Genomic DNA, 26,677 nt, shown 5'->3' on the forward strand with positions numbered 1-26,677 from the left:
AGCCATCTTTCCAGCACCTAAGCATGGTTTTGAGTGATGTGACAACAGGTACCAATAATTTCAAAGACGTTTCAGTGTTATTTTCTGTGTTAACAGTAGTTACCACCATATGTTCACAATTTTTCACACCAAAAATAAGCATGTCCTAACAGTTAATGGCTAAAGTTTTTCCTACTTTTTCTTAATAAAATGCTTAGTGAATTATTTGTATGTCATATAGACAAAGGAATTGCGTTTCAATAACAGAATGACAATTATTTCATTTTTCAATGTCTTTATTTTACCCAGAATATTTTGATACTGAAACCCAAACTGTAACATGGAGAAAGGGAAAGTGGAGAAATGTGAAGAGTCTCATTTAACTTATGACACTGTGAGCAGTCACTTTTGTAGGCAAAACTTTTTTTCTTTGTAGAAAAGAAGAAATAAAAAAACAAACAGCACCATTAAAGAATGCATGATCCCTGAATTCTAAACAAAACACTGTCTAAAAATCATTTTAATGCTTGTTGCAGTCAGTCACATTTCATCAGGTATCAAAGCAAGCATAACAGTATGGAATAGTAGCAGTCTTACTGAATCACTGTTCCTCCTTCTGAGGACTTTACACACCTTTCTTGAGTTCTTCTTGTGGGACTAATATATTCTTTGGTAGAGGACTGAAGGAGGGTTTCATGTTTCTGTCTGATGATAGAAAAAGTCTGTGTAGGTTGGGGCCTTCACCCCCATCGATGTTTGTCATGCACACGTGTAGGCCAATTTCACATTTTGCTCTTACAGGAGGAGTAATTCTGCCTTTAAAAACAAAGGCATTTCATGGCTAATGTCAAACAGATGTAAACATTCAGAATACTGACCAAAAAACCCCCAAAAAACAAAACAAAAAAAAACAACAACACATTAAACAAAATCTGTACTGAAAATATGCATCAGAGACAATTTCTATGAAGCCAGACGGACATACAGCAGAATGAGAAAATCATGGCAACCTAGTAAAGCACTTTCTTTGAAACATTCATGATAGAACAGTCTCTCTACAGACTAAATTATTCTGCAATTATCAAATATAGTACAAGGTTAAATAATGTGTGCTGGGAAAACAAGCAGCTCCATTAAAATGACAGTAAAGATGCTTTTTGTTTGTTTTACATTGACAAAGAATGGGAACTGGAGTCAAAAAGAATTTTTCTTACAGTGATATTTTGGCTACATAGGCCCCTGACAGTCAATGAGTTCCTGTCCTGGGACTCTTCACATTGTTCTCTGGGAACACGGATGGACATGAGTGAGTCTGAACGTTCCAGGGTGGGGGTCGGGTCCCCAGGCAACAAGGACAATGTTGGGCCTCCACACCTCAGGGAGACAGACACCCTGAGCTTGGCTTTAGCGTCTCAGTCCTGGAACTTCACCATGCCAGGGAGAAGCAGGGAAGCCAGACGCCACAGCAACTTCCTCTTTTGATACTGTGCAAGTGTTTCATAAAGAAGGGATGTGCAGCATCATGTAGTTTTACTCTTGACTGAATCATAAAGCACTGTGGGCACCAGCTTGTTTCTGCATGTTTATTTTGAACGGAGTAGGAATATCCAAGGTCCAGAAGTCAACTACACCTTTTGCAGCTCACCCCACAACACATGCTACCACAAAGTCATTATAGCAACAGACTCAACCTCATAGGTTTTCAAGATTTTTTCCTGCACACTAGATACTCATAGAACTCTGGTGCTCCATTCACCAACATTTATACTATCCTCATTTTGGGGAAGGAAAAATATTTTCATTTTGAAAATGAATTTGCCTCATAATGTTATTAATATTCCCATTCAATACCTAAATGTTCTAAACTCCTCAGGCATATGCATATCCTAAAGGAGGGGATTAGGGGATAATGGGTTCCTTCCCCCCTTTGCTCCAAAAGTGCTACTTAGGGAATTCAACCTTTTTAATTAAAAAATAAAAATGCTTAATGTGTGCAAGATCTATTCCTGACTGGGATATCATAGTGTTCAATGTCAGGATAATGCACACAATGAAATTTGCACATTATACCACAATAACCATACAGCAAATAACTTGGTCTATTTGCTCATAAGCACAAATATGTAGAAATAAGGAAACTACCTACTTGCCTAATTCAAATATACTGAAGTTATACTTTTATGTGAATATTAAATGGACATCTATAAAATATCTGGGCCAAATTTTGTTTCTGAATTTTTTTCATTACTTTTTTACCCCAAAGACAATTTTTTCTGGGAAATGAGCCATATGAGACACCAGGAACTTGAACTGGGACAGAAAAGAACAAGGGTGTAGAACAATTACTCTTTGGACCTGGGTGACAAAATCCACACACTATCAGTAAGTGATTCTTCGGAGCTATTACGTGAAAAATCCAAGCATACAGAAGGACACTTCTTTATCCCCAGGAGGCAATTTGCTGGCAGTATTCAACAAAGGGTGGATCTGGCAATGAGCTCGGTATCACCAGCCTCAACCGAACCTCACACACAGAGTGCAAAGGCTTTGTAGACTGGAGTCTCTTTGAACACGTATCAGCTACTGATGCGGTAGTTTTGAATGTGCTGGTGTAGACAGTATCTGACACTGGAATAGCAGCAATAAAATTTAGAAGTTGGCATGCAAATGTCTACATTTGGAGTGCCCCTCTGTGAATCTAAGAGCAGGATCTTCAAAACCAAGATGATATCATACCCAAACTGACCGTGAAGACATCACTGATGAGGACTCTGTCTGAGTACAGCCTCGTATGCAGCTAGTAAGGATTTGCTCTAAGGCCACAGTCCTCAGAAAGGGCTGGGAAAGGACTTTAAGTTTCTCCGCCATTAATTTTGTTAGTCTTAATATGAAAACAGGAGTGATAAGTTCTGAAGCACCAAACTCCACCACAGGGTAGGCTTCTTTTGCTTCTCTTTCTTAAAGAAGCTTTCACCACCATCCATTTGTTAATAGAAATGATGTTTCTATCACCTAAAGAAATTTGGCAACATCACAATAATAAATATGGAAGAAAAAAAAAAAAGCACACCATAGTTGATTATTATTATTTTCAAATGTGGTTTTGTTTCTTTCAGGAAAGTAACTTCAACTCATTGCAATTAAGTTTTAAGACACATTTTTAGGGAATGTCAAAAAGTTTATATGCACTAGAGTGACTCCACTTGAGAGTACTCATCACTCTTACCCTGGATACAGGTGGTTTTCCCTCCATTTTTTTTTTAAATTCTACAGCCACAATGAATAAATGACATTCCATATTTTGTGCTCTGAATCTGAAGTCAAATGGGCATGGTTTTCCTTCTTTTCATCTTCCCACAGTGTTTGTGTGCTTTTGAATTTGCTTTTCCAAACAGAGCCTCCTGAACCACACAGCTGTTTTCCAGTATGAGGGTGGCTGGAGTATATGGAACACAGCTCAAATATCTTCCACACTCAGACTTCGCTACATAAACATGAAGAGAATTCTAAGATGCAGTATCCCTTTCCAAAGCCCTTCCACTTCCCCAGACATGAGGAACAAAACAGCAAAACATGCAACAGGAGAGCAATTTTTAAATAATAAGGGCTTATTAAAATAAAAGCAATATAGATTGTGATGCAAGAGAAAAATGGTTCTAAAAAGGTCACACTTCAGCTTCTGCAGTCCCTTTTATCATTAATGACACTTGTAAAAAGAGGTAACCCACCTCTGCAAAGAAGGCGGCCAGAATGTCATTAAAAAGGGCTTTAGGTACCCCAAACTGCAATGAAATAACTGATTTAGAATGACTATGAATGCTAATATTTACATTAACCCATTTATGCATGCATAGATAGCATTTTCTTTGTTTGATATAATTTTAGGGCAATTTTTAAATACTTGCTCTTAAAGGCCACACATGAAAGTCCACAACCTTTTAGGTCTATAGCTCTGCTGGCTAGCTGATCTTTCATTATCAGATATCCAAGGGCTAGAACCAGATTACTGATGGGAGACCCACACTACCATTTCAGGTTCAGGATATATTTCACTACAGCCTGTGTCCAAAATCCAAGGCCAAAGTACAATTACTGTCTCTGAGGAACAGAGAGGAGATGGGAAGCTGTATTTCGTTGATAGCATACCTCCTTTGATGTATCTTTAATGATATAAATACATATAAAAGGAATCACACATTTACATTAGACTCCTCATTCCAACTATGACTCAGCCATTACGGTAAACGTAGGTCCAGAAAAAGTGGCTGCAAAAATGCTTGTGGTCATCATAAATCTATAAGAAAATGTATGATCACCACCCTAAGTCATTTTTATCATTCTCTTTCCGCATCTGCATGTCTGGTGATTAGGCAATTAAAAATGTCCCTTTCCTATCCAGATCTGGGTTAAAAGTTGTGGGGGAGTGTGGGGGGAGGGGTTGGGAGAAAAGGTGACGCAGTGGCCTATCCACGCACTGCGGTGAGTGGCACGTTAACACACAGCAGACATGCTGTGGGGCCATCCTTCTGCTATACACCCTCTCTGTGAAGAAGACAAACCTGCCCCAAGTAAAATAAAGGCGCATGATTCGATCTGCTGTGGCTGTGGCTAGGGACTTTCTTTTCAGAGCGGAGAAGGGACACTGCATCTTTTACTCAGTTCTCACCGTACCACAAGGCAAGCTACGCAGAGTTTGGAAGGCCCTATGCAGTCGTCATGACAGAAGGCCCCACAGCCTTTGCACACAATCATGGCTTTCAGCCGGCAAGAGCATTTCAGTTCCAATTCATCTGCGTTGCTGCTGTCCGCAAAGTTCTGCACTGGCGTTTGAGCGCTCTGCCCTGCCAGGCCTGTGGTGGAGCTGGAGCCACTTCCCAAAACCCCCATGGACTTTTCTAGGGCGGAGGCTGCCCTCTTGAAGCTTGTGCCCCCAAAGTGGATGGTGGGATAACTTCCGCAGAGCTGCTGCTGCGGCACCTGCACCTTCTGACCAGCTAATTGTGGGAAAGGCTTCTGAGGCTCAGACAGCAAATAGGAAGAGAAGTCTGCATTTTTTAGCGCGAATGCCTTCAATTGTTCCTTCATTTCAGTCTGGTCATAGGAAACTTGTTTCGTGCGCAGTTCACAGCTGTTTAGGCCTTCCTCAAAGGAAAGGGGTTCCGACTTGATATTGCTACATATGCCTGTGGACTGTGGCCAACTCAGTCTCTTCGTGGTTTCCATGGCAACCGGAGGTTGCTTTTGATCAGATGCGGCTTCCGCGGTGGGGACAGGCGGAGGTAGTGGGGGCGGGGGCGGCAAGGCCAAGGGCGGAGGCGGCGGGGGAGGGGGCGGGTGCACTAGCGCTTTGTTGGGCATTGCGTGTGCGGGGCCTCCCATGTCCTCCCCTTCTTTGATGGGCATATTGGGGGATGACATGTTGGCTAGCCTCAGCTGGTGAGGTGCTGCGGAAAGGTTAACTTCTCCCAGTCCCTTTTGTTCTAGATGCCTGTTGAAGGCGAAGGTACTGCAGCCCGCTGGGGTCTTGGGAGAGGCCTGCAATAGAGCGGAGGCGGGGATGGAGCCCCGGGCGGCCATGGGCATTTGGTAAAACTGCGGTCTGTGCGGGGCACCGGCGTCGGGGGGCTGGAAGCTGCCATTCTTGTCCACGTGGTACAGGCCCTGCTGGAAGCCGCAGGCTGGGAGCAGCCGCTTCTGCGGCTTGGCCTCCGGGCTGTGCCCGGGCCTGCCCTGCATGGGCGCGGCCTGAGCCCCGCCGACCGCCCTGGCCCCAGCGGGCCCGGGCCAGGGGTGACGACCCAGCGCGTCCGGGTCCGCCAGCAGCTTCCCGGGCTCGCACTTGACTTGACCATGCTCCCCGGCGGCCCTGGAGGCGCGCTTCTTGGGGTGATTTTCTCGCTTTTTCATTTGGAGGGGGCCAAGGGCCGCGGGCAGGTAGCCCTTCCCGTCGGGGTGCGCGGAGCTGGCCGGCACGTCGCCCCCCGCCCGGTCGGGCGCCGTCGCCGTCTTCCCCACTGAGGTAGTTGGAAGGGGCAGCAGCCGGCTGATCTCCAGCTTGGCTCCCAGGCGGGGCTGCGGCAGCACTTTCTCCAGAGGCAGGTTCCCCTGCAGCAGCTGTGTCACTAGTGGGTTGTTGGCTTCCACGGAGGACAGGCGACAGCTCGAGCTCCCGGCGCTAGGCCCTCTTTTCAAAGTGTCAGAGGCCAAGGGGATGGCCTCGTCCCTGGGGCTGGAGGAGGACGCCTTCAGGGCCTGTGTCTGCTGTCCACTGACACCCTTGGCTGCCTCGGAGGCGGCTGGGGGTGGAAGCTCCCTGGCAGAGAAGTCTTCAGAGGCCTTAAAGCCCTTGTCCACTTCGTGAGGCTCAGCTTTCATAGGAAGAGGGACATTTGTGACCAGGCTGCTGGGGTGAAGGTCTGGCACATGCACCACGTAACTGGTGTGCTCCGCTTTGACAGCCTTTGGGCCACTCTGCTCGGGGTATTCCTTCTGCTTGCTTGCACCCAAGTGACTCGCCAGGGGCTGCCCTGCGTTCTTCGATGCATCTTCACTCCAGCAAATCCGGGTTCCTGGGTTGTACTGGCTGCTACAGGTTGTGTCTGCTTCATTTCTGAAAGGAGTTGAGTTGTGAGCCTCGTGAGCAAAGCTGGGCGCAGTTGCCTCCGTTAGGTCGTTGGGCACAAGGGGCAGTTCTTGGAGACCTGAGCAGGGAGCTTGCAGTGCCTTACCATCTTGTTTGGCTACAGGAACAGCAATGAAACCACAGCCATGATCCACACCTTCACTGGCTACCTGCTCAGGCCTGCTAATGACAGACACCTGAGGACATGCCATAGGCTGGATGGATACTTCTGTCCTCACCGACCTGCTCTGGGGGTCCAAGCTGGCTTCTGCATTTTGAATGGAGAGAGTCAGAGACAGGCTGGAGGTCAGTGTTGTACTGTGGTCCACGATGACTTTGCAGGGAATTGATCTGTTTATGGCTGCTGGTGCGAAGCCCCCTGGTGGCTGTGCAGGTTTCCCGGAATTGTCAGCCCTATTTCGAGATCCTGAAGTTTTGTCCAAGCTCTCAGCACTTAACTTGGCAGGACTGTGGTAAGAATTTACAGTTAACATGTTTCCAGTAAACACTGCAACTGATGGGCGTTCAACCAGCGAGCTGGTGATGGCCACGGGATCACTGCAGCTGAAGGCCGCTCTTACAGTGGTTCCCATGGACAAAGGGGTCTGCTCCTCACTCCCAGGCATGGCTATCTTCTCAGAAGGAAACCTGTTGTTAATTCCTGTGGGGGGAATCAAGACAGAGCCAGTGCAGAGATGGTTTGGCAAGTTACTTCCAATGGCTGGAGCTGGCACAGAGGTGCACTGACTGGAGACCAAGTTAGCAGCTTTGCTGCTGGGCAGGGGCTTGCCTTCGGTAGAGCTCGCCAGGTTGGTGCCCTCCTCAGTGGCTGGAATAGCAGTGCTGTCAATACATTTTGGTACAATGGCTATGCATGGCATGTCAGTTCCCTGGATAGTTTTTAACAAGCTTATATTACAAGCAGAAATTGTGCTGTTCGCACTGTCAACAGACATGAGGACAGATTTGTCAACAGAGCTCACAAAGGAATGTTCTTTAATTGCCCCCGACACAGCAGTGCTGCAAGCAGACATTGGGATGGGACTTTTATTAAAATGCATGGACACACTGCCATTTTCAGAAGAGGTAGATGAAACAATTTTCTCAGTTAAGTGTGACACAGGTAGGCTTTCATCAGAGCTATGCACAGTTAAGTCAGTGGCAGTTTCTGGAACTTGAGCCAGGTTAAGGGGTAGCTGAAGTGCACTGGTTGTCTCCCGGAGGTGTGCGGATTTGTTGCTGGGAGATCGGCAATTAGGATTGACAATAATGACACCAGTAGAGCCTTCTATTTTTGTTTCTTGGGTAGAAGAGCCTTCCAGATTGGGAAACTCTTCTTTGGAGCTAAGAGGAGGCAATCGGGTCTCTTTAGAACTCTGGAAGAGATGGGCTCGCGCCTGATGCTTGGCAAAGAGCTTAGCCTTGGTCTGCTCTTTGATATGGGCCAAGGTTCTCGCCTTGCTGCCCTCTCCTGGGCTTCCCATGGCTCCGGAGACAATGCTTGCTGCAGCGGCCACAGCAGCAGCTGCAGCAGCCTCACGCTGAGCCCGGGCTTGCTGGGCACGGGCTTTGATATCTGCGAGGGTCCTGGCTCCTGTGTTCCTTCCTCCACTGACCGATGTGCTAGTGGGTGCTCGAGACTCTGGTTTGGAGACTGGTTGGCTCCTGATGATGAAAGGTGGCCCAATTTTGGAAAGCTGAATCTAAAAGAAGAGAATGGAAAGAAACATTTTCTACATGATCACAGAAGATCAATATGGGGTGCAGTAATGCAAGGAGAGAGAGCAGCTGCATTTGCCATCATATATCTTTAATTGCCCCTTAGCCTATGAATGAAGATTCAAGATTAAAAGCAATAACAAATGTACCATAAGTGTAACATCTACCTTTGTCTTCTATAGGAAATCAACTAATGATTTCATTTAGCACAGAAATAAAGCAACTTCTTAAAGTCTTGTGCCAATGGGAAAAATCCCATGCTTTTGAACGTGATGTTAGCTATATGTGGTGGTACAGACCCATGACCTCAACACTCAGGAGGCTTAAGAGGACTGTGGTTTTGAGACTAGCCTGGGGTACATAGCAAGTTTTAGTCTAGCCTGCACTATTTAGGAGTATCCTGTCTCAAAAAATGTGCATAAATAACAAACTGAGTAATAGAACTTATGTGAAAAGATTTAGAGATACTAGATTTAAATTATCATCCTTCCCAGAACAGCAACAAACAACTAGGATGCATATTCTGAGTTTAATCTGTCTTTATTTGGCTCAAAGAAAACTACCCTGCCCAAGGAGATAACAGACTATAATTCTCATACTGGCTTTATACAAAAGTATGTTGTGAACAGTGGCAAGTCACTATGTGCTTTAGTTTCCCCAGTGACTCCATGAGCCGAGGCTTGTATACTGTCATTACTGCAATACAGATGAAGCTAACTTGTGTTGGTGTGTGCTCTGTTTTCCAGAGGTATTGCTTAATACTTATAAAGCCAAAGGCAACTTGATTATTTTTCCCAAGAAAATATGGGTTAAACAATTTCTTTTCATGCTGATAATCTACCATGTGATAAATTTTGCACCTGTCCCAACCTAAACTGCTCACCTACTTATGCTAAAAGACTAATGATGTCATTAACAAATTTGTGAGGCACAAGACCTAATGTGTAGCATCACATGGTAAAGCTGTTGCTACGACCAATAAGTGTCCTCAGAGTCATGGCTTTAAAGTTGGAAGGGCCCATGTCATATATGGAAAACCTGAGCCTGGAGAAATAAAGTCATCTGCTGGGGATGAGGGGGAGCAGTCCGTGGCCTTCCAACTCAGTACTGCTCATAGGTACTGTGCTTCCTTCCCCCATTACAGAATAAGGTTGTTCAAGAAAATGTATCTCTGTCTTTGGAACATATTCCTATTTATGCCATAACCATTCGCCACATACTACAGGATCATTTCTGTCTGAAATTATGTTTGGGAGTCCCGCCAGACCAATTTATCTTCTTGAGCAATCTCTTGTCTTATTTTCAGTAATAAGGCCTGTCCTCACCTTCATGGCAAAGTAGAGGTAAATTTGGCAAACAAATTCAATATTTTAAGTATTGCTCTTAGTCTAAAAACATAAACACATTTAAAATTATAGCCAAATTCCTTTAATTAAGATCTTACAACCAAACATTAAGTATATCTTTTGGAGAGACTCCAATCTGTCATCTTTCTATATCTCTGTCTAGAATTAGTCAATATCTATCTATCATCATCTATCTCAATCATCGATCTCCTGTGTACCTAACCTATTTATTTGTCTTTAAATAAAGGTCATGCTATTCTGAAAGTGAGCTTTAGATAAAAAATAAGGCTGGTATATATAGGAATATTTCCTTCTAAAAAGGTATTAAAATTTTTCTTTCCATGGTTCAGAAATTAAACTACACAGTAGGTGTTTTAAAATTTTTTTTTATTTTTATTTATGTATTTGTGGTGGGGGGGGGGAGAAAGGAGGGCACAAGGAGAAAGAGAGAGAAAGAGAAAGAATAGGCACAGCAGGAATCTAGCTGCAAAAAACTCCAGATGCATGGGTCCTAGGGAATTGAACCTGGGTCCTTTGGTTTTGCAGAGAAGTGCCTTAGCTGCTAAGCCATCTCTCCAGCCCCCACAGTAGGTTTTTTACTGAAGTTTAATGCTGATCTTTTGTATCTTTTGAATCTTATTTAATAGACACTGCTTTATTAAGTAGAATGACTTTAATTGGAGCCTTAAAAAGTTGTCTTGTGGAGATCCCGAATCACCTATGAAACCAAGTTTAACAGAGCAAAATGAGACACAAATATTTTTAAAAGCTTGTAATGTTTATAATTATAAATCTATCCTGTGATGGGGAAATATAAATGACAGAGGGTAAAAAATTTATAGACAGATAGTTTCTTTTGAATTAATCATAACTTTGAGATAAATAAAGTTGTATAAAATACTTAGATTTTTAAGTTAAAATTTATGATCAACAGAAAGTACATAAACAAGAATATTTATTCATAAGAATTAATAATTTCTTAAAGCTCGAGGCATTTCTATAATTATGAATAAACTATAGTCTTTATTTATTTAAATGTCTATAGCATCCTCAGTTCAGAGAACAACTTTATTAATGTACTCAAGAAAGGTTGATGAGGACTGGAGAGATGGCTTAGCGGTTAAGTGCTTGCCTGTGAAGCCTAAGAACACCGGTTCGAGGCTCAGTTCCCCAGGTCTCACGTTAGCCAGATGCACAAGGGGGCACACGTGTCTGGAGTTCGTTTGCAGTGGCTGGAAGCCCTGGCGCGCCCATTCTCTCTCTCTCCCTCTATCTGTCTTTCTCTCTGTGTCTGTCACTCTCAAATAAATAAATAAAAAATGAGCCAAAAATATATAAAAAAAGAAAGACTTCTCTTGAGTGTCTTTTTTTTTTTTTAAAAAAAAAGAATGTTTGATGAGATTCCATCAGCTGTGTTCTCTGAAAGCAGTGTGGTGATTAATGTTTGTCAGAAAATGAATGTGCAAGTGTGGCTTATGCCTATAATCCCAGCACTTGGGAGGCTGAAGTAGGAGGATCACAGTGAGTTCAGGGTCAGTGGGTTTGGGCTACAAAGTATGTTCTAGGTCAGCTGGTCAAGAATATAAAAATAAAAACAAAACCCAAGGTAATTGGAGATGGCACTAATGTGTGGCTTTACCTTCTAGTGCCAGGTTTTGACTTTTGACAGCTTTCCTTAGTCCTGCTTAACTTTTGAAGGACTTTGGCATATCTTTTTCACAGTCCAATTTTTATATAGGTCTTTCCTCTGCACACAGGAATTCTGAAAAGCCCCGATGTTGCTGTGGAGTGTAGGATTATCCAGGGCCTGTTTTCACTGCAAGTATTTCTTTTTTTCTTTGTTTTTTGAGGTAGGCTCTCACTCTAGCCTAGGCTGACCTGGAATTTACAATGTTGTCTCAGGCTGGCCTTGAACTCCTGGCAATCCTCCCACCTCTGCCTCCCAAGTGCTGGGATTAAAGGTGTATACTACCATGCCTGGCTCCAAATTTTTCTTAAATATTGATGTTGAAATAAACACATAGATGAGAACTTATTATATGGGTTCAATACATAGTTTTATAACAGATCATTTTCTATTAGAGTACTTGTTGGAGGGATTAGATGGATATAAATTTAATTCAGTCTTAAAAATTAAGAACTTTAAAAAAGGTGACTGTGGCCAGGCATGGTGGCACACGCCTTTAATCCTAGCACTCGGGAGACAGAGGTAGGTGGATCGCTGTGAGTTCGAGGCCACCCTGAGACTCTATAGTGAATTCCAGGTCAGCTTTGACTAGAGCAAGACCCTACCTCTAAAAAAAAAAAAAAAAAAAAAAAACAACAACAAAAAAGGTGACTGTGTATTTATGTATGCACATGTGTATGTATGTAAGCATACATGTGGAGGCCATAGAATGACATGTGTCATTCTCAAAAATGTCATCCACCTCTTTTGTAAGGCAGTTTCTCACTGGCCTGGTGCTCACTCACTGGTCAACAAGATCTGGCATCATCTTTGCATCTCCACTTCTGGGATTACAGGCCTCTACCATCATGTGTAGCACTTTTTATATGAGTCCTGGGGATTAAAATTGAGAGGCAAACATTTCACTTACAGAGTATCTCTCAGCCTGAAAATAATGGAAGTTATATCCATGGAATTGGCTCTCTGGATTTGCTTTTAAGCACCTACCTTGAGAGGGGGAACCCTGGGCTCCTCACGTGGTGGCTGCTCTTTTTCTGGCAGACTGCTGGATGGCAGGCTCCGAGTTGACTGATCCTCTTCTATCCGAGCTCTCTTTTCCTTACAGATTCCAAAGCTGTGCTCTGCAGTTTTCCTCTTCGATATTTCTGATTCCCTATTTTCATTTCGTATTGCATCAGGTGATTTGGAGGTCTCTGATGCCTTGGAAGTATGGGAGATCTCTGGTCTATTCAAGGTGCCTCCTTGCTTATGTGTTTTATTTCTTGAGCTTTCTAACAATGAATGCTTATCCACAGATGGGACATATTGCTTGTCCTGTGATTTAGCTGATGGGAGCTCATTTCCCTTAGTCTCTGTCTCTTCAGAAAAGACAGCTATCTCCAATGGTGAGGACACCCCTTTCTTTTCTGTTCGTTGTAAGACACTAGGGTTTTTAACTTTCATCATTTCTGTGGAAGAAAGTTCTTGGATTGAAGAAGGATAGGGCTGTTCAGTTTCAACATGAGGCTTACAAGGCTGCTGGCTCGGCATCTGACTGTGTAGCTCTTCAGGTGGGAATGCTTCAGGTGCAAGGGAAGAACCCCTCTCAGCAGTACTGGGCAGTAGCTTCTGCTGGGAGATGAGGCTCTCTCCCAGGAGTCTGGTGGGAAGTGAAGGCCCATCTTTCTGCGGCGAGAGTGCTTCTTCAGATACTGAAGGGATCTTTCTTGGTTGAGGCACCAGTCTTTCACTCATGGAAGAATTGGAAATTGGAGATGTCTCTGCGGGAATTGGCAAAGTGGATACAAAGGGGGTCTCAGAGTTGAGAAGCACGGAAGACACTGAGGAAGTTTCTGATGTCACAGGTAAATCTGACATCAGTGAGGCTTCTGATGATAAAGGTAGGTTGGGTACTAGAGATGCTTCAGGTGGTAGTGGTAAGTTGGACGTAAGAGATGCTTCTGGTATTTCAGGGGAGGTGGGTACTGGAGACACTTCTGACACCAAAGATGCTTGCAGGCTTTCATCAGTAGGATTTCTCTGGTTATATTTGTCCATATTTTCAGTGCTGGACACTTCAGAACAGAATGTTGTTTCAAGGGAGGTTGGTATGCAAGACTCTTCGGATGTGGATTGTGTTTCCCCGCTGGGGGATGGAAAGCTGGCACAGGCTTCCCCAGGGCTCTCAGAAGAGAAGGAGGTTTCAGAAATACAAGCATTTTCAGATAGCTGCTCATCAGGGTCACTCTGTAGCTCCATGTCTACAGCAACTCCTTCATTTGGAAACTGTCCTTCAAGATTTGACTCTGTTCTTATGTTTAGAGTATTGGTCTCTATGCCAGTTTCTGGTTCTGATACGTTATGTTCTGTGTCAATGACATGAATCACAGATGAAGTGGAAGGAACAAGAGAGTCACAGACCTCTACTTGATCAATAACAACTGACATTTCTTCCTGGGGACATTCTGATTTCTCTCCTCTCTTGACTTCCATATGAGGCAAAGTTTCTAATACATCATTCATCACAACATAGGATTCCAAGTTAACTTCAGAAACTGTTATTTTGGGCTCTTCATGAGAGATGGTTGGACTTTCAGGCTCCTCAGAAAATTCTGGAATTTTCTTATGATTTTCATCTTGACATTCACAGATACTAGTCTCTACTTCTTCTGCAATTTCCTCCTGAATCACAGCTTCTTCAGGGATCAAGATATCCTCTGTTTCTGATTCTGCCATTCCATCTTTTGTTGGAACCTCTATCATAGGGCAAAGTGTGGCACTGAAATCAGGCTCTGAAAAAGCTGAACTTTTCATGTTCTGTGTCATCTTTTCTTCTAAGGGAGCCTGTGCAGAAGAACTTGGAAGACCAGAAGTCCCACAGCAGGAACTCCCTTCAGCTCCATCATTGTTTGGTTCAGAAGTGAGCTTCATAGATTCTTCTCTGGAAATGCCCAATCTGAGCAGAAATTAGATATTAAATTATTGTTCAGCCATAAAACATGAAACTACTTTCACAAGTACAGTATTCAAGAAAAACAAATGTATCAAATTAATCACAGCCACTAACTAATGTCTAAATTATGTTAAGTAATTTCTAGTATAGTTTTTCTTTATTTTGTAAGCAACTAGATATAAACTTTACAAAGTATTAGCAAAAGGAATTTGAAAGCTAAAAAGGAAAATCAAACACTGGAAAATATAGCAAGAGAATTTATAAGACCTAAGTGAACTTGAAGTCAGAAAGGAGAAAGGTGTACCTATATTTACACAATTATGCAGATTTTAAGCTATGTGACAGAAACAAGTAATTAACATGAATAGAAGATTAATGACATATCAAATTCCAAAACTGAAATGACATTCAAGGACTGGTTCTCTGAAAACAATATAACTGTTAACAAAAATAACACCTCAAAATAATCTGACAGTCTAACCTACCTAAATTAAGTGAAAAAAAATTTAGGATCTAAGTATCTAATTAAAGATAACATGGAAATTCCACTAAAATTAATAAAACTAGAGTCATCTAAGTTATCCCACCAAATTATACTGGTAAGGTTAATCAAGAGATTTAAATTCATTCATGAAGTTCTCTGTAATGATACCATAAAGATATTCTCTACAAGATAGTAGAAAAAAATCACAAAATAATCTAGACTAATGTTGGTATTCAGGTAAAGCAAAATGACAATGAAGTCATTGTAAGTCACTGTTTTGTTGTCATGTGAAGTTGTAGTATTGGTACCAGATGATGGAGAAATATGCTGTCATAAATGAAGCTAAGCTAGAGATACCAGTTTGTCAAGCGGAAGGCCTGGAGAGATGGCTTAGCAGTTAAGGTGCCTGCCTGCAAAGCCAAGGAGCAGGTTCAACTCCCCAGGACCCATGTAAGCAAGATGTACAAGGTGGCACATGTGTCTGGAGTTCATTTGCAGCGGCTAGAGGTCCAGGCCCACCGATTCTCTCACTCTCTCTCTTTCTCCCTCTCTCTAAAATAAATAAATAAATAAATAATATTTTTAAAACTTCTAGCCAGGCTTGGTGGTATACACCTTTAATCCCAGAACTCGGGAGGGAGAGGTAGGAGGATCACCATGAGTTTGAGGCCACCATGAGACAACATAGCAAATTCCAGGTCAGCCTGAGCCCTACCTTGAAAAACCAAAACCAAAACAAAACTTATAAGTAAAATTTAGAGCACTGAAATGACAAATGGTGTCAACCGAAGCTTGATAAAGATGATGGAAAGTCATGTTGACTCATGGTTTTGTAGCTGTCACCATCTATGATAGTGGCTCTTAATTTCATATTCCTTGGAGCCTGGAAAATCTCCTTGTAGTTTGGGATGTCTCCTACTTTTTGAGGAAACTGTGCATGTGTGTGAAATTTTCTGAGGATTACTTGAAGAGTTAAGACCTTGAGCTACTTACTGAACCTTATTGACTAAACCTGGTGACATTACTTAGCTTTACGTCTCAGTTTTCAATTTTCTTTTTGGTAATGCTAATAGCATTTAGAACTGCTGAGAAGCCTACATGACTTAATACTGCAAATCTTAGAAATGGGGTATCAGAGCCAGGGTATGCAGAGTGGCATTTATGGAACAAAGAAAAATTCTGTAACATGAATCCCTGGATGGAAGGCTCTGAGGGAAGAGCCTCAGAAGCTCTACAGATGCACCTAGAATAGAGCTTTACTCCAAGAAGAGTTGGATTAATACTGGTGAATTGATTGAAAGAATGGGTTCACAAACATTAAGACAGTGCTCTAGAGAAAACAACTCAAGTTGCTACTGAAGTTCAATCCTTCTGTTCTTCACCACGCCCTGAGAATGAGAAGCTTCTGACCATGTGGATTCTGGGCTCAACACCCAGAGAATTCTAAGTCAGCAAGTTTCATGTGGGCCTGGGGATCTGTATGTACACTTAAAATCTCCAGTAAGATTCTGATGTAGCCTGGTTTGAGTAACACTGCTGGTTACTACATGTGAAGACATGTGACTAGCTTGCCTCATTTTTTTACTTTTGTGTGCCTGCATGGATATATGCATACATGTGAAAAACCACATGGCAGTCTGGAGTGTTGTTCCTCAGGAATACTATCTACCTTTTTTGAGAGAGAATTTTTCATTGGCTTGGAGCTCTGTAAGTAGGTCAGATTGGCTGGCCAATGAGTGTCATGAATTCACCTTCTTGTCTAGCACTGGAAGTATAGACCCATGTTTGGCTTTCTTCTTCTTTTTCTTCTTCTTTTATGAGAGAGGGAGAGAGAGTGAATGAGAGAGAATTGTCAAACCAGGGCCTTTAGGCCCTGCAACTGAACTCCAGACATGTGCACCATCTTGTGTGCATGTGCAACCTGTGTTTCTGGCTTACATGGGATCTGGAGAGTCAAACACGAGTCCTTAGGCTTCATGGGCAAGTGCCTTAACTGCTAAGCCATCTCTCTAGCCCTCTTATTATATTTTAAATGTGGATTCTGGGGATCAAACACAGGTTCTCATGCTTGCATGTCAAGCACTTTGATCAACTGAGATATCTCCCCAGACCTTCATTTTTAATATATATTATATATAATACATTTTAATATATATTATCTCGGCATTTTTATAGTTGAATACATATATGTACCTAAGAATTCTAGTGAAATGCCAACAACAGACCTTATAATTCAGTATACTGGCGTCTTTGACAGTTCACCAAGCAGACCCATGCTGAATAATGAGTCACTTCTTGTGCAGAAGAACTCTGCGGTGAGATTCCTGGCATGATTTTCCCAACTGAAAGGTCGTTTGTGAACTGATTCTAGATGACACAAGTTTTGCTACTTGTATCCACTTCTCTGTCTTTTACACAAAACAACACATTTCTAGCATTAGTGGTTGTCACAAATTCTTCTAATAAAGCAGACCCTGAGTAAGGGCTCTGCCAAGCACAATATATCTTTGCTAAACAGGATATAGTTTTCAGGTTAGCTCAGTTACCTAAAAACAAGAATCAAACACCATGCATAAACAAGATAGAAATTAAAAACAGATTCTATTTGAAAAGGCAGGCAGATCAAGCATGAAGAGCAAACAAATATTAACGTGGATATGTACCATCAATACTTTTGGAAAAACAATGTGAAAATCAAGTATTTGCCTAAAACTACATAGCTTTACAGTGCTCATTAATGAAAACATTTGGATTAAAAACCAGGGAAATTTACAAAATTCTACTTGTGAAAGCCACAACTGACTTCCACAGGATTTCATGTGCTATTTTCAATCTAAAATGAATTTTTCATGAACAAGTTATAAACCCTGGAATATGCATTTTTAAAAATTTAAGTGCTGATATGCTACTATAATTTTACCTGCAAGTTCTTACACTGAGGGACTATTACCTTTTATCACAGGTTTATTAAGTTTTACAGCATATGAGTTTGCTATGTGAAGCAGAGAATTACATTTTCATTTCCTTCAAAAAAGTGAGGAAAAAAATGCTCTAGTACTTACTTTTCTCCATAAAATTTCTCAAAGAATTTTTCTTTCCAAGGTTCTGTTTTCTTTTCTTTCTCAATTTCTTGTCTTATTCGTAATTGCATTTCTGGGGTAAACTCTCCTGGAAAAAGATTGGCAATAAATGGAATAAGAATGATCACATATTTACCCAATTAATAAAGATAATATGTAATTCATTTGAGTAAACTTTTTTTTTGGATGGTAGAAAGTGAAAATATGGAGAATAAAACACTTTTCAAACTTTCTATTTTTATGAATATCACTCAAACAGCAATCTCAGAAATCTTAGGTGAACTTTGAAACATTTGATAGATATACTGCAAGCTGGAGGCTGCAAAGGAAAGAGCATACATTCACTGAAGGAAATCAGTCTAGTGGGGTAGAAAGTATATAACTGGTAATGAAATAATGTCCAATGCCTTGCACAGGCCACAAGGATGATATATGTACTGAAAGTACAGACAGGAAAGCACTTAATTCTGCCTAATGCAATTAAACAGTATTACATGTAGGAGATGAGTGTTGAGTTAACTTTTACAGGCTGATCTGGCTTATAAGTTACTAAATCATTAGATAAGAAGACATAAATATGCATATTTGTGTTCTTTTATATGGCCACTTGTGAGCAGAACATAGATAAAATGAAACAGGAAAGGAAGGCTGATGCCAGGTATTCCACACACACTCCAGGGATCAGCATTTTCTGAGAGAGACTAGAAACAATTCTGATAGCATTTTGGAAGGGAAGAATATGACCAGCTCAATAGTTTGGAAAGATAGGTCCAACAAAATGAAGAAGAAATTACTGGACTTCAGTGACTGCCAGACAGCACAGATGAAGAAATGCTGATCACAATTGGGCCAGTAGCAGTGGGATGCTGACAGGAGTCAAGTTCAGTGAACAGATCATGGCCAATAAAGGACGTTTTAATGAAGAACCATGAGGATGGCAGGGACAGGTTAGAATGAGAGTAGAAGGCAGAGCAAATACACAGAGGAAAAAACAGATTTTAAAATACCTGATATCAGCTACTTATAACAGATCATTATAGATCAGAAGAAGGGGATAGAAGTCACTATTGGAAGTTCATGGCATATAGGTAATAGTCAAAACCAAGGTAATAAATAAGACTGCTTAGACAGCATGTAGGGTGGGATGAGAAAATGCTGAAGTCATCATTTCCCATCAAACGGAAGAAGAGGGCCTCTCAAATGAAGCTGAGACAAAGCTATCAGAATACAGAAACAATTCAAATTATATTGTATGGCTGGAGAGAAGGCTTAGCAGTTAAGGTGCTTGCCTGTGAAGCCTAAGGACCCATGTTCGACTCTCCAGATCCCACGTAAGCCAGACACACAAAGGTGAGGCAAGCACAAGGTCATAGATGCCCACTAGGTGGCACAAGCATCTAGAGTTCAAGAGGTCCTGGTGCGCCAATTCTTTCTCTTTATCTCTCTAAAATAAGAAAGAAGGAAGTAAGGAAAGAAGGAAGAAGCTATCTAAATATAGTACTGTGGTAGGTTATTTCATATTTGGTTGGGTGAAAAATGCAAATAAAGGAAAAACAATTGATTGCAATATTGGAGAAGGAACATGAAATATAAGGACTGAGAGAAAGTGAGCTTTGCTATTGGGAAGATATAAGTATTTATAGAAGGAGTACTTCAGTCATCCACAGTGAGGAGGAGAACTAAGTCGGTAAGGATATTCAGTGATTCCAGAAGCATCAGGTTAAAGGATGTGTCAGGTAACATGAAAACTTCCAGGAAAAAGAATATTATAAATTTCTCTAGAACCCAGTACATATATAAAATATAGTGGAATAAACTATGTAATTAAAATTACCACTTGAAAAAATCATACATATATATAATGTGTTGTGATATTAAAAAAATCTGACATAAAAATGCCCAGTGCAATCAAATTATTGAAGTCATTTAGAATACACTCTCAGTTTTTACCAAGTGAACGTACATTTCCAGAGGGAAAGACTTGGAAATGAGAGACAGGAAAAAGCTCAGTAAAGCATGTGTACTCCAGATTTCACTTCGTAACAGAAAAGCGAAATTTACCTTCTGCCAGTCGCTGTTTCCACCCCTGTGCTGCATAGGCAAAGAATTCATTATTTAGAGCTGAAGTACTGAGGCGTAAAATTCCATCACTTCCCATCTAGGAAATAAGCCGACAAAAACAAGATTCCATCAGAAATAATACAAAGAAAGAATGCAGGAAAGAAGCAAACATTGACTAGTACTGAGGTAGTGTATGTGTGTGTGTGTGACAGAGAGAGAGAGAGAGAGTGGGGGGGGAGAGGGGGAGGGAGGGAGGGAGGGAGGGCGAGAGAGAGAGGGAGGGAGAGAGAGAGAGACAGAGAGAGAGAGAGAGGGAGAAAAATGAGGTAGTAAGAAAGAGAAAGGAAAAGGAACCAAAGAAAAGGCAAATCTCCTAGGATTTAAACAGCATGCATTGTTTGCAGACAGGACACATAAACAATGTTCCTGACTAGAGTTATGGAGTGATGATAAGATTAAACAATTCCACATAACATGTGAGTGATTTAAAAAGGGCAAAATATCAAGGCTGAGGGAGATGCAAAAGTAGACATGGTTGTTAATGGAGAACTTGATGCAAGAGATGGAACTGGTATAAAGGATAAACAGATTCATAGACATGATCATAAGGGTTAGAGTTCAGAGCATGCAGTGTTACCATAGAGGCATGATATGATTGGTCAGTACTGAACCATTTGCCATTTGTGGAAGTTAAAGTCCTACAGGCATCTACCTTCCAAACTACTTTTCAAAGACCTTTCTTACCCTAGGTACATACTGTTTCCTATAAACTCCATCATATTTCTTATTCCAGTGTTTCTAGGATCTTCTCTATGCTCTATCTTCAGCCATTGAAATGCTAACCTCCTTAATATTTAATGCAATGCACTCAGAAATATATCATTAACTCCATTAAAATCAAATGTAAGACAGTCTAAAATACATTAGCTGAGCCATCATACAGAGTAAAGGGAAATATGGATACTAAAGTACACATATTATACAATCTCTCCTAAACTGGATTATGGCCAATCAAAACCACAGAAGACATATCAAGAACAGGTATGTGAATTCTGATTGCTGAAACTGTGGCACTGTTAGGAAGGCTACAGATCTGAGATCCATAGCTTCTTTGGCTAAAAGACTGTAGCCGTACTATTATTTTCAAAGCTCTTGGTGATATCAGGCAGTATTTGACTCATTAACAAAGGGGGTAGGGTCAATTCCTGAAGATTGGTGAAGATCTTTAGGACCATGGAAGTAAAGACACTAGATGAGTATTCCAAGAAACACTGAAATTGCATAAGGCTATTCTGGCACAAGAGGTAGATGAAACATATAGCTGTCCTTGGGCACACATCTTCAAGGGATGCTGTAGGGACAGTGATAATAAGGACACAGCAGACATCAGTATCTGCCCGAAGACTAATTTTCCTATGATGAGATGCCAAATGAGCAACCTTATGGTTCAGGGGCCTTGAGAGAAAAAATATTCCACTGAATGAGATCAAAATAAGAGATCTCTTCTCATTGCTTAGACAAAGCTCCATTAGGATTATTGGGCACAGGACAAGTTCCCCACAAAGGCAAAGGAACCTGTGTATTATGGAGTACATTTATAGAAGACACTGTGGAAAAGGTTTGAATTATTTTTCATTTAGGGACATAGATCAAGTTTTATGTGTGCTCTACAGTCTGGGAAATGTATAGCATTCATACCTCTAACAGTTTATCACCCTACTCTTATTTATGGTATCAAAGTGTTTGAAATTTAACTCTCATACTAATACACAGAATTTTAAGTTTTATGTATGCTGCCAGACGGGAGCCACATTACTAATTGAAATTTCAGCATAATTTTAAGACACAAAGCATCAGCAGACCCAGATTAGCTTTGACAGATCTCAAGATTTCAGCACATGAAAATGAAAGGCAGTGTGGCATAAACACATTCACTGTGGAAGCTAGCCGTGGAGGAGAAGGTTTTCTTTTTAAAACACAAAAATAATATGAACTGCCAGATTCCCAGACTATGTGAGATAGCACAAGTACACCAGGGCTAAGAGACTTTGGAAATGCATGCTAATCAAACTTTTAAAATGCAGTATTAGTTTTATAGCCTTTAAGAAGTACTGTCTGGGGCTGGAGAGATGGCTTAGCAGTTAAGCGCTTGCCTGTGAAGCCTAAGGACCCCGGTTCGAGGCTCGGTTCCCCAGGTCCCACGTTAGCCAGATGCACAAGGGGGCGCACGTGTCTGGAGTTCGTTTGCAGAGGCTGGAGGCCCTGGCGCGCCCATTCTCTCTCTCTCCCTCTATTTGTCTTTCTCTCTGTGTCTGTCGCTCTCAAATAAATAAATAAATTAATTAATTAAAAAAAGAAGTACTGTCTGAAAGATATAACATTTTAATGAAGTGAAACAAACATTTCTGAAAGCGCTAGTTATTTGTTGCTGAGCTATAAATTCTAGTATTTTTCATTTGCCATGATGGAGTTATTCATCCTGATAAGATATGCTTCTTTTGAAATTAGCAAAAGAAAATCTCTGACCAAAATGATCATTTCAGAGAAAAATACTATATCAAAGGAAAGCTATTAACACAGAGATCCTGGTACAGATGCTTGAACTCTTCCATAGTGAGTTTAACATTTGCTTTTGATAGTGATTATTCTGGACACAACACTTTAACTGGGTATGGTGGTGCATGTTTACAATATCAGTAATTGTAAAGCTGAAGCAGGAGGATCAGCATGAGTTCAAGACTAGTAAGTTTATGGCCAGCCTTGGCTTTGCGATGAAATCTATATTAAAACAAACAAACAAACAAGAGAAATAGCATTTTGAGGATAGATGAAGGGATGGGTGTCAAGCGAAATGAAAAGCATTAAAAAAATGGTGCTATGTAACCACTATCTAATATTTGAAGTTGCATGAAAATATTAATTCAGTACAAGAACACATTAAAAATTAGTAAAATAATCCTTTAAATCTGTGTTCTATCTTTTTTGTTAATTTCTTTTTGATTTTTCAAGGTAGGGTCTCACTCTAGCCCAGGCTAACCTGACTTCTCAGGGTGGCCTTGAACTCATGGTGATCCTCCAACCTCTCTCTGCCTCACAAGGGCTGGGATTAAAGGTGTATGCCACCACACCTGGCTTTTTTTGTTAATTTTAACACACACTCTCATTTAGGCCAGGCTTTCACTGCTAAGTAGCCAAGGATGAGCCTTCTTTCTTCTGATCCTCCTGCCTCCACCTCTCAAGTGCTGGGATCAGGAAGGCACCACCACACCCAGATTATAGATTTTATCACTTTTTTCTTGTGTTGCAAAATCTTCCAAGTGATTCCAAAACCACAGAAAGAGATAGGGTTGATTAGAACCCTGAGGGAAGTGCTCAAGTGGAAAAGGAGTAAAGGATGATGGCACATCTAGAAACATCAGTAGCTTGAATGTCATTCTATAGCCAGCAGAAAGTTTTCAAAGTAAAGCAAAGTCTTATGAAAAGATCATTCAGTGTGTAAGGACAGCACTGGTTTAGGCTATATCAGGATGGCACTCCTAAACAGGAAAGTGAAGGTGAGCCAGACAGCTATGTGGGAAAGAGATAAGTGAGGACACTTAAACACGAGGATGCTCATGTGAGAGAAGGTCCTCAGATGTGCAGAGATAGCATAGAACCATGGGAAATATAGCCTAGGACAGAAATTACTGGGCTTTGGAGTCCACTGTACCACCTGGCTTCTCCCAATGGAGCTAGAAAACCTTTGGGGAACTCTGATCAAAGTAATAACAAAATTTGGTACTTCAAAATGATTTTTTGGACTTCTATATGTGGAAGGACTTCAGAAGAGTGAATAGCTTGTCAGTACACTTGGAAAAAAAAATGAAATTATTTCCAAGAACACATTTTATTTAATCTGATGTGTCTAAATGTTATGTCAACATGTAACCACTTAAAATGTTGCTTATGGAATATGTTACATTCTCTTTGAAAACTGTTTATTTGATATCCACAGCTGTGTTTGTCTCAATTATATCTCAATCACAGCAGCTATACCTCCAGTCACAAGACAGCTAGTGGCTACTGTGCTGTACACTGTAGCTTTGGAAAATAACAACTAATCAGAAATGTGAATACGTAGTGGCAACCATTATTCATGAGAAATAAATATAGGAGCTGTGTAGTGGTTTGATTCAGGTGCCCTCCATAAACTTATGTGTTTAGAATGTTTAGGTCCCCAGTTAGTGGTATTTGGGAATTGAAGCCTCCTGGAGGTGAAGGTGAGCTTATGGATGTTAGAGCCAGCTTCCCATTTCCAGTATTGGGCACACTCTTCTGCTGCTGCTGTCCACCTGATGTTGGCCAGGAGGTGATACCCACCCTCTTCTCATGCCATCATTTCCCCTGCCATCATGGAGCTTCCCCTAAAGTCTGAAAGCCAAAATGAACCCTTCTATCCCCACAGGCTGCTCTTGGCTGTTTATTTTCTGCTAGCAATGAGAAGTTGACTGTGACAGTAAAATTGGTACCAAGAGTGGGGTCGTTGCTGCTAGAAACCTGAATGTGTGGTTTTTGGTGTTTTAGGACTGATTTGAAGGAGGAATGTGGAAGTATTTGAAAGCTTGGTCTAAGAGATGCCTTGTAGTGCTGTAAGTACAGCTTAATGTACTCTTCTGATCAGAGTTGAAAGACCTGAATGTAGTAAGAACTATGGACTGTGATGTTGGGCTTATGAGGGAGAACCAGCTTTGTCTGGACTGGGCTAATGACCGTTTGTGTAAAAGGCTTGCTGTTATGCTATGTACTGAGAATTTGTGCAGGGTTGCACTGCATAGAAACAAAAGTATGAGCAGAAAGATATGGCACAGGAAGAAATGAAATATTTGCACCAAAACTGCTGACTCTTCAGATGCAATTGTTTGAGATATTACAGCCATTGAGATTGGGACAGCTCATCTGCATTGGCTCAACAGGAAGAAGTCAGACTCTTTTGAAGGGGCTCAAATGCTGAAGGAGTATCATGTTCTTCCAAGTCTGCTTTATTTCCCCCTGGATTAACAAGTTGGTAGCTCACCTGGTACTATGGCATATAACAAATACAGGAAAGAGAGAGTCATTGAATTTTCACCTTTGGTTTGTTTTTTTTGGGAATGGCTATGATCAATGTGAAGCAGGCTTATTGGATTACCTGCATGGAGACCTGATGGAGCCATAAGGATGAACTGTGAGTTACAGTAGAAACCCAGTGGAGATTCCCGGATTATGGGATGTCTACCAAGAACACCCATGGAACTGGATGAAGTTTTCTGGGACTCTGAGTAGCCTAGCTGGAAGGGTGGAATGGGAACTCCAGAGACTCATCACTGGTTAGAAGTACCAGAATTGGAGACCCATCATTGATTAGAGTTGTTGAACTTAGATCTACCGAGTTTGATGTTTACCATGTTTGTTTTAAATCTTTTGTTGGTTGAATATTACTTTGTGATGTCAAATGCCATATTTTGCAATGTGAATGTTTATTCTGTGCCATTTTCAGTTAAAAGACCTTGGACTATGGGTATACTTGATCATCATTGGGATTAATAAAAACTATGGGGACTTTTAATGTTGGACTGAATGAATTGCATTTTACATATGGATGGTTATCAGTTTACGGATGCCTGGGGCCAAATGTGATGGTTTCATTTAGGTGTCCCCCACAAACTTATGTGTTCCAAATGCTTAGGTCTCCAGCTGGTGGCAATTTGAGAATTGAAGTTTGCTGGAAGTGTTGTATTATTGTGGGCAGGCTTATTGGTATTATAGCTAGCTTCCCCTTGCCAGTGCTGGGCACACTCTCCTGCTGCTGTTTTCCATTGGATGTTAGACAGGAGGTGATGATCACCCTCTGCTCATGCCATTATCTCCCCCATCATCATGGCACTTTCCCTTGAGTCTTTAAACTAAAATAAACCCTTCCCTCCCCCATGCTGCTCTTGGTTGGGTATTTTCTGCTAGCAATGAGAAGTTGACTGCAACAAGCTCAGAGTAGATCATAATAAATGGCTGGGTTCTGATTGAATTATATTCTACAGGTTGAATCATTAGCAAGGCAGACATGATAAACCACTGGGAGAAAGAGAAAAATACATGAGGGTTTTCGGTCCTATCAATGAAAAGTATGAAACTGCTGCTTACTAAGATACAGAAGACGGGCTGGAGAGATGGCTTAGCGGTTAGGCGCTTGCCTGTGAAGCCTAAGGACCCCGGCTCGAGGCTCGGTTCCCCAGGTCCCACGTTAGCCAGATGCACAAGGGGGCGCACGCATCTGGAGTTCGTTTGCAGAGGCTGGAAGCCCTGGCGCGCCCATTCTCTCTCTCTCCCTCTATCTGTCTTTCTCTCTGTGTCTGTCGCTCTCAAATAAATAAATAAAAAAGATACAGAAGACTATAAAGAAGGAGATTTGGCTTGGACACTTAAGGTGCACAGATGCTTTTCATAACTTCCAGTCAATGCCATTGTTATATCACTTCCATTACAGTTTAAGAGTGTGAGAGCAACGACAATAGCAGAGAAAGGCAGTATCAAGAAATATCAAGAGAAAAACAGAGGTCAAGTGATGAAAGTCTTAAGATTGTCCAGAGAATAGGAAAAAAAGGGAAAATATTCCTGAGGTATGGGAGCCAGAATGGATGGTACTAAGTCAGCATGTGGGATGTATGCTAATGAGATGAAGATGAGAAAAGTGATTCCCAGGAGTAAGGTTCACATAATTAGGGAGCCACTGGCAGGTGACATCAGAGGTCTTC

At 41.4% G+C, this 26,677-nt stretch overlaps 1 protein-coding gene across 3 annotated transcripts in view; it reads right to left on the bottom strand.

Annotated features, from left to right (window-relative positions):
* Positions 1–257: 257 nt before the first annotated feature.
* Positions 258–26,677, bottom strand: part of Asxl3 (ASXL transcriptional regulator 3) — a 205,191-nt gene continuing 178,771 nt past the window's right edge. For all 3 annotated transcript variants that reach the window (XM_045135319.1, XM_045135320.1, XM_045135321.1), the window contains 4 exons: positions 19,911–20,007; positions 17,832–17,937; positions 12,341–14,288; positions 258–8,304 (listed from right to left, as the gene is read on the bottom strand). In XM_045135319.1, coding sequence (XP_044991254.1) covers positions 4,642–8,304; positions 12,341–14,288; positions 17,832–17,937; positions 19,911–20,007 — 5,814 coding nt within the window. In that variant the 3' untranslated portion in view covers positions 258–4,641. The remainder of the gene's footprint in view (positions 8,305–12,340; positions 14,289–17,831; positions 17,938–19,910; positions 20,008–26,677) is intronic.

The sequence above is a fragment of the Jaculus jaculus genome, chromosome 15, assembly GCF_020740685.1.
Source record: "Jaculus jaculus isolate mJacJac1 chromosome 15, mJacJac1.mat.Y.cur, whole genome shotgun sequence".
Lineage (NCBI taxonomy): Eukaryota > Metazoa > Chordata > Mammalia > Rodentia > Dipodidae > Jaculus > Jaculus jaculus.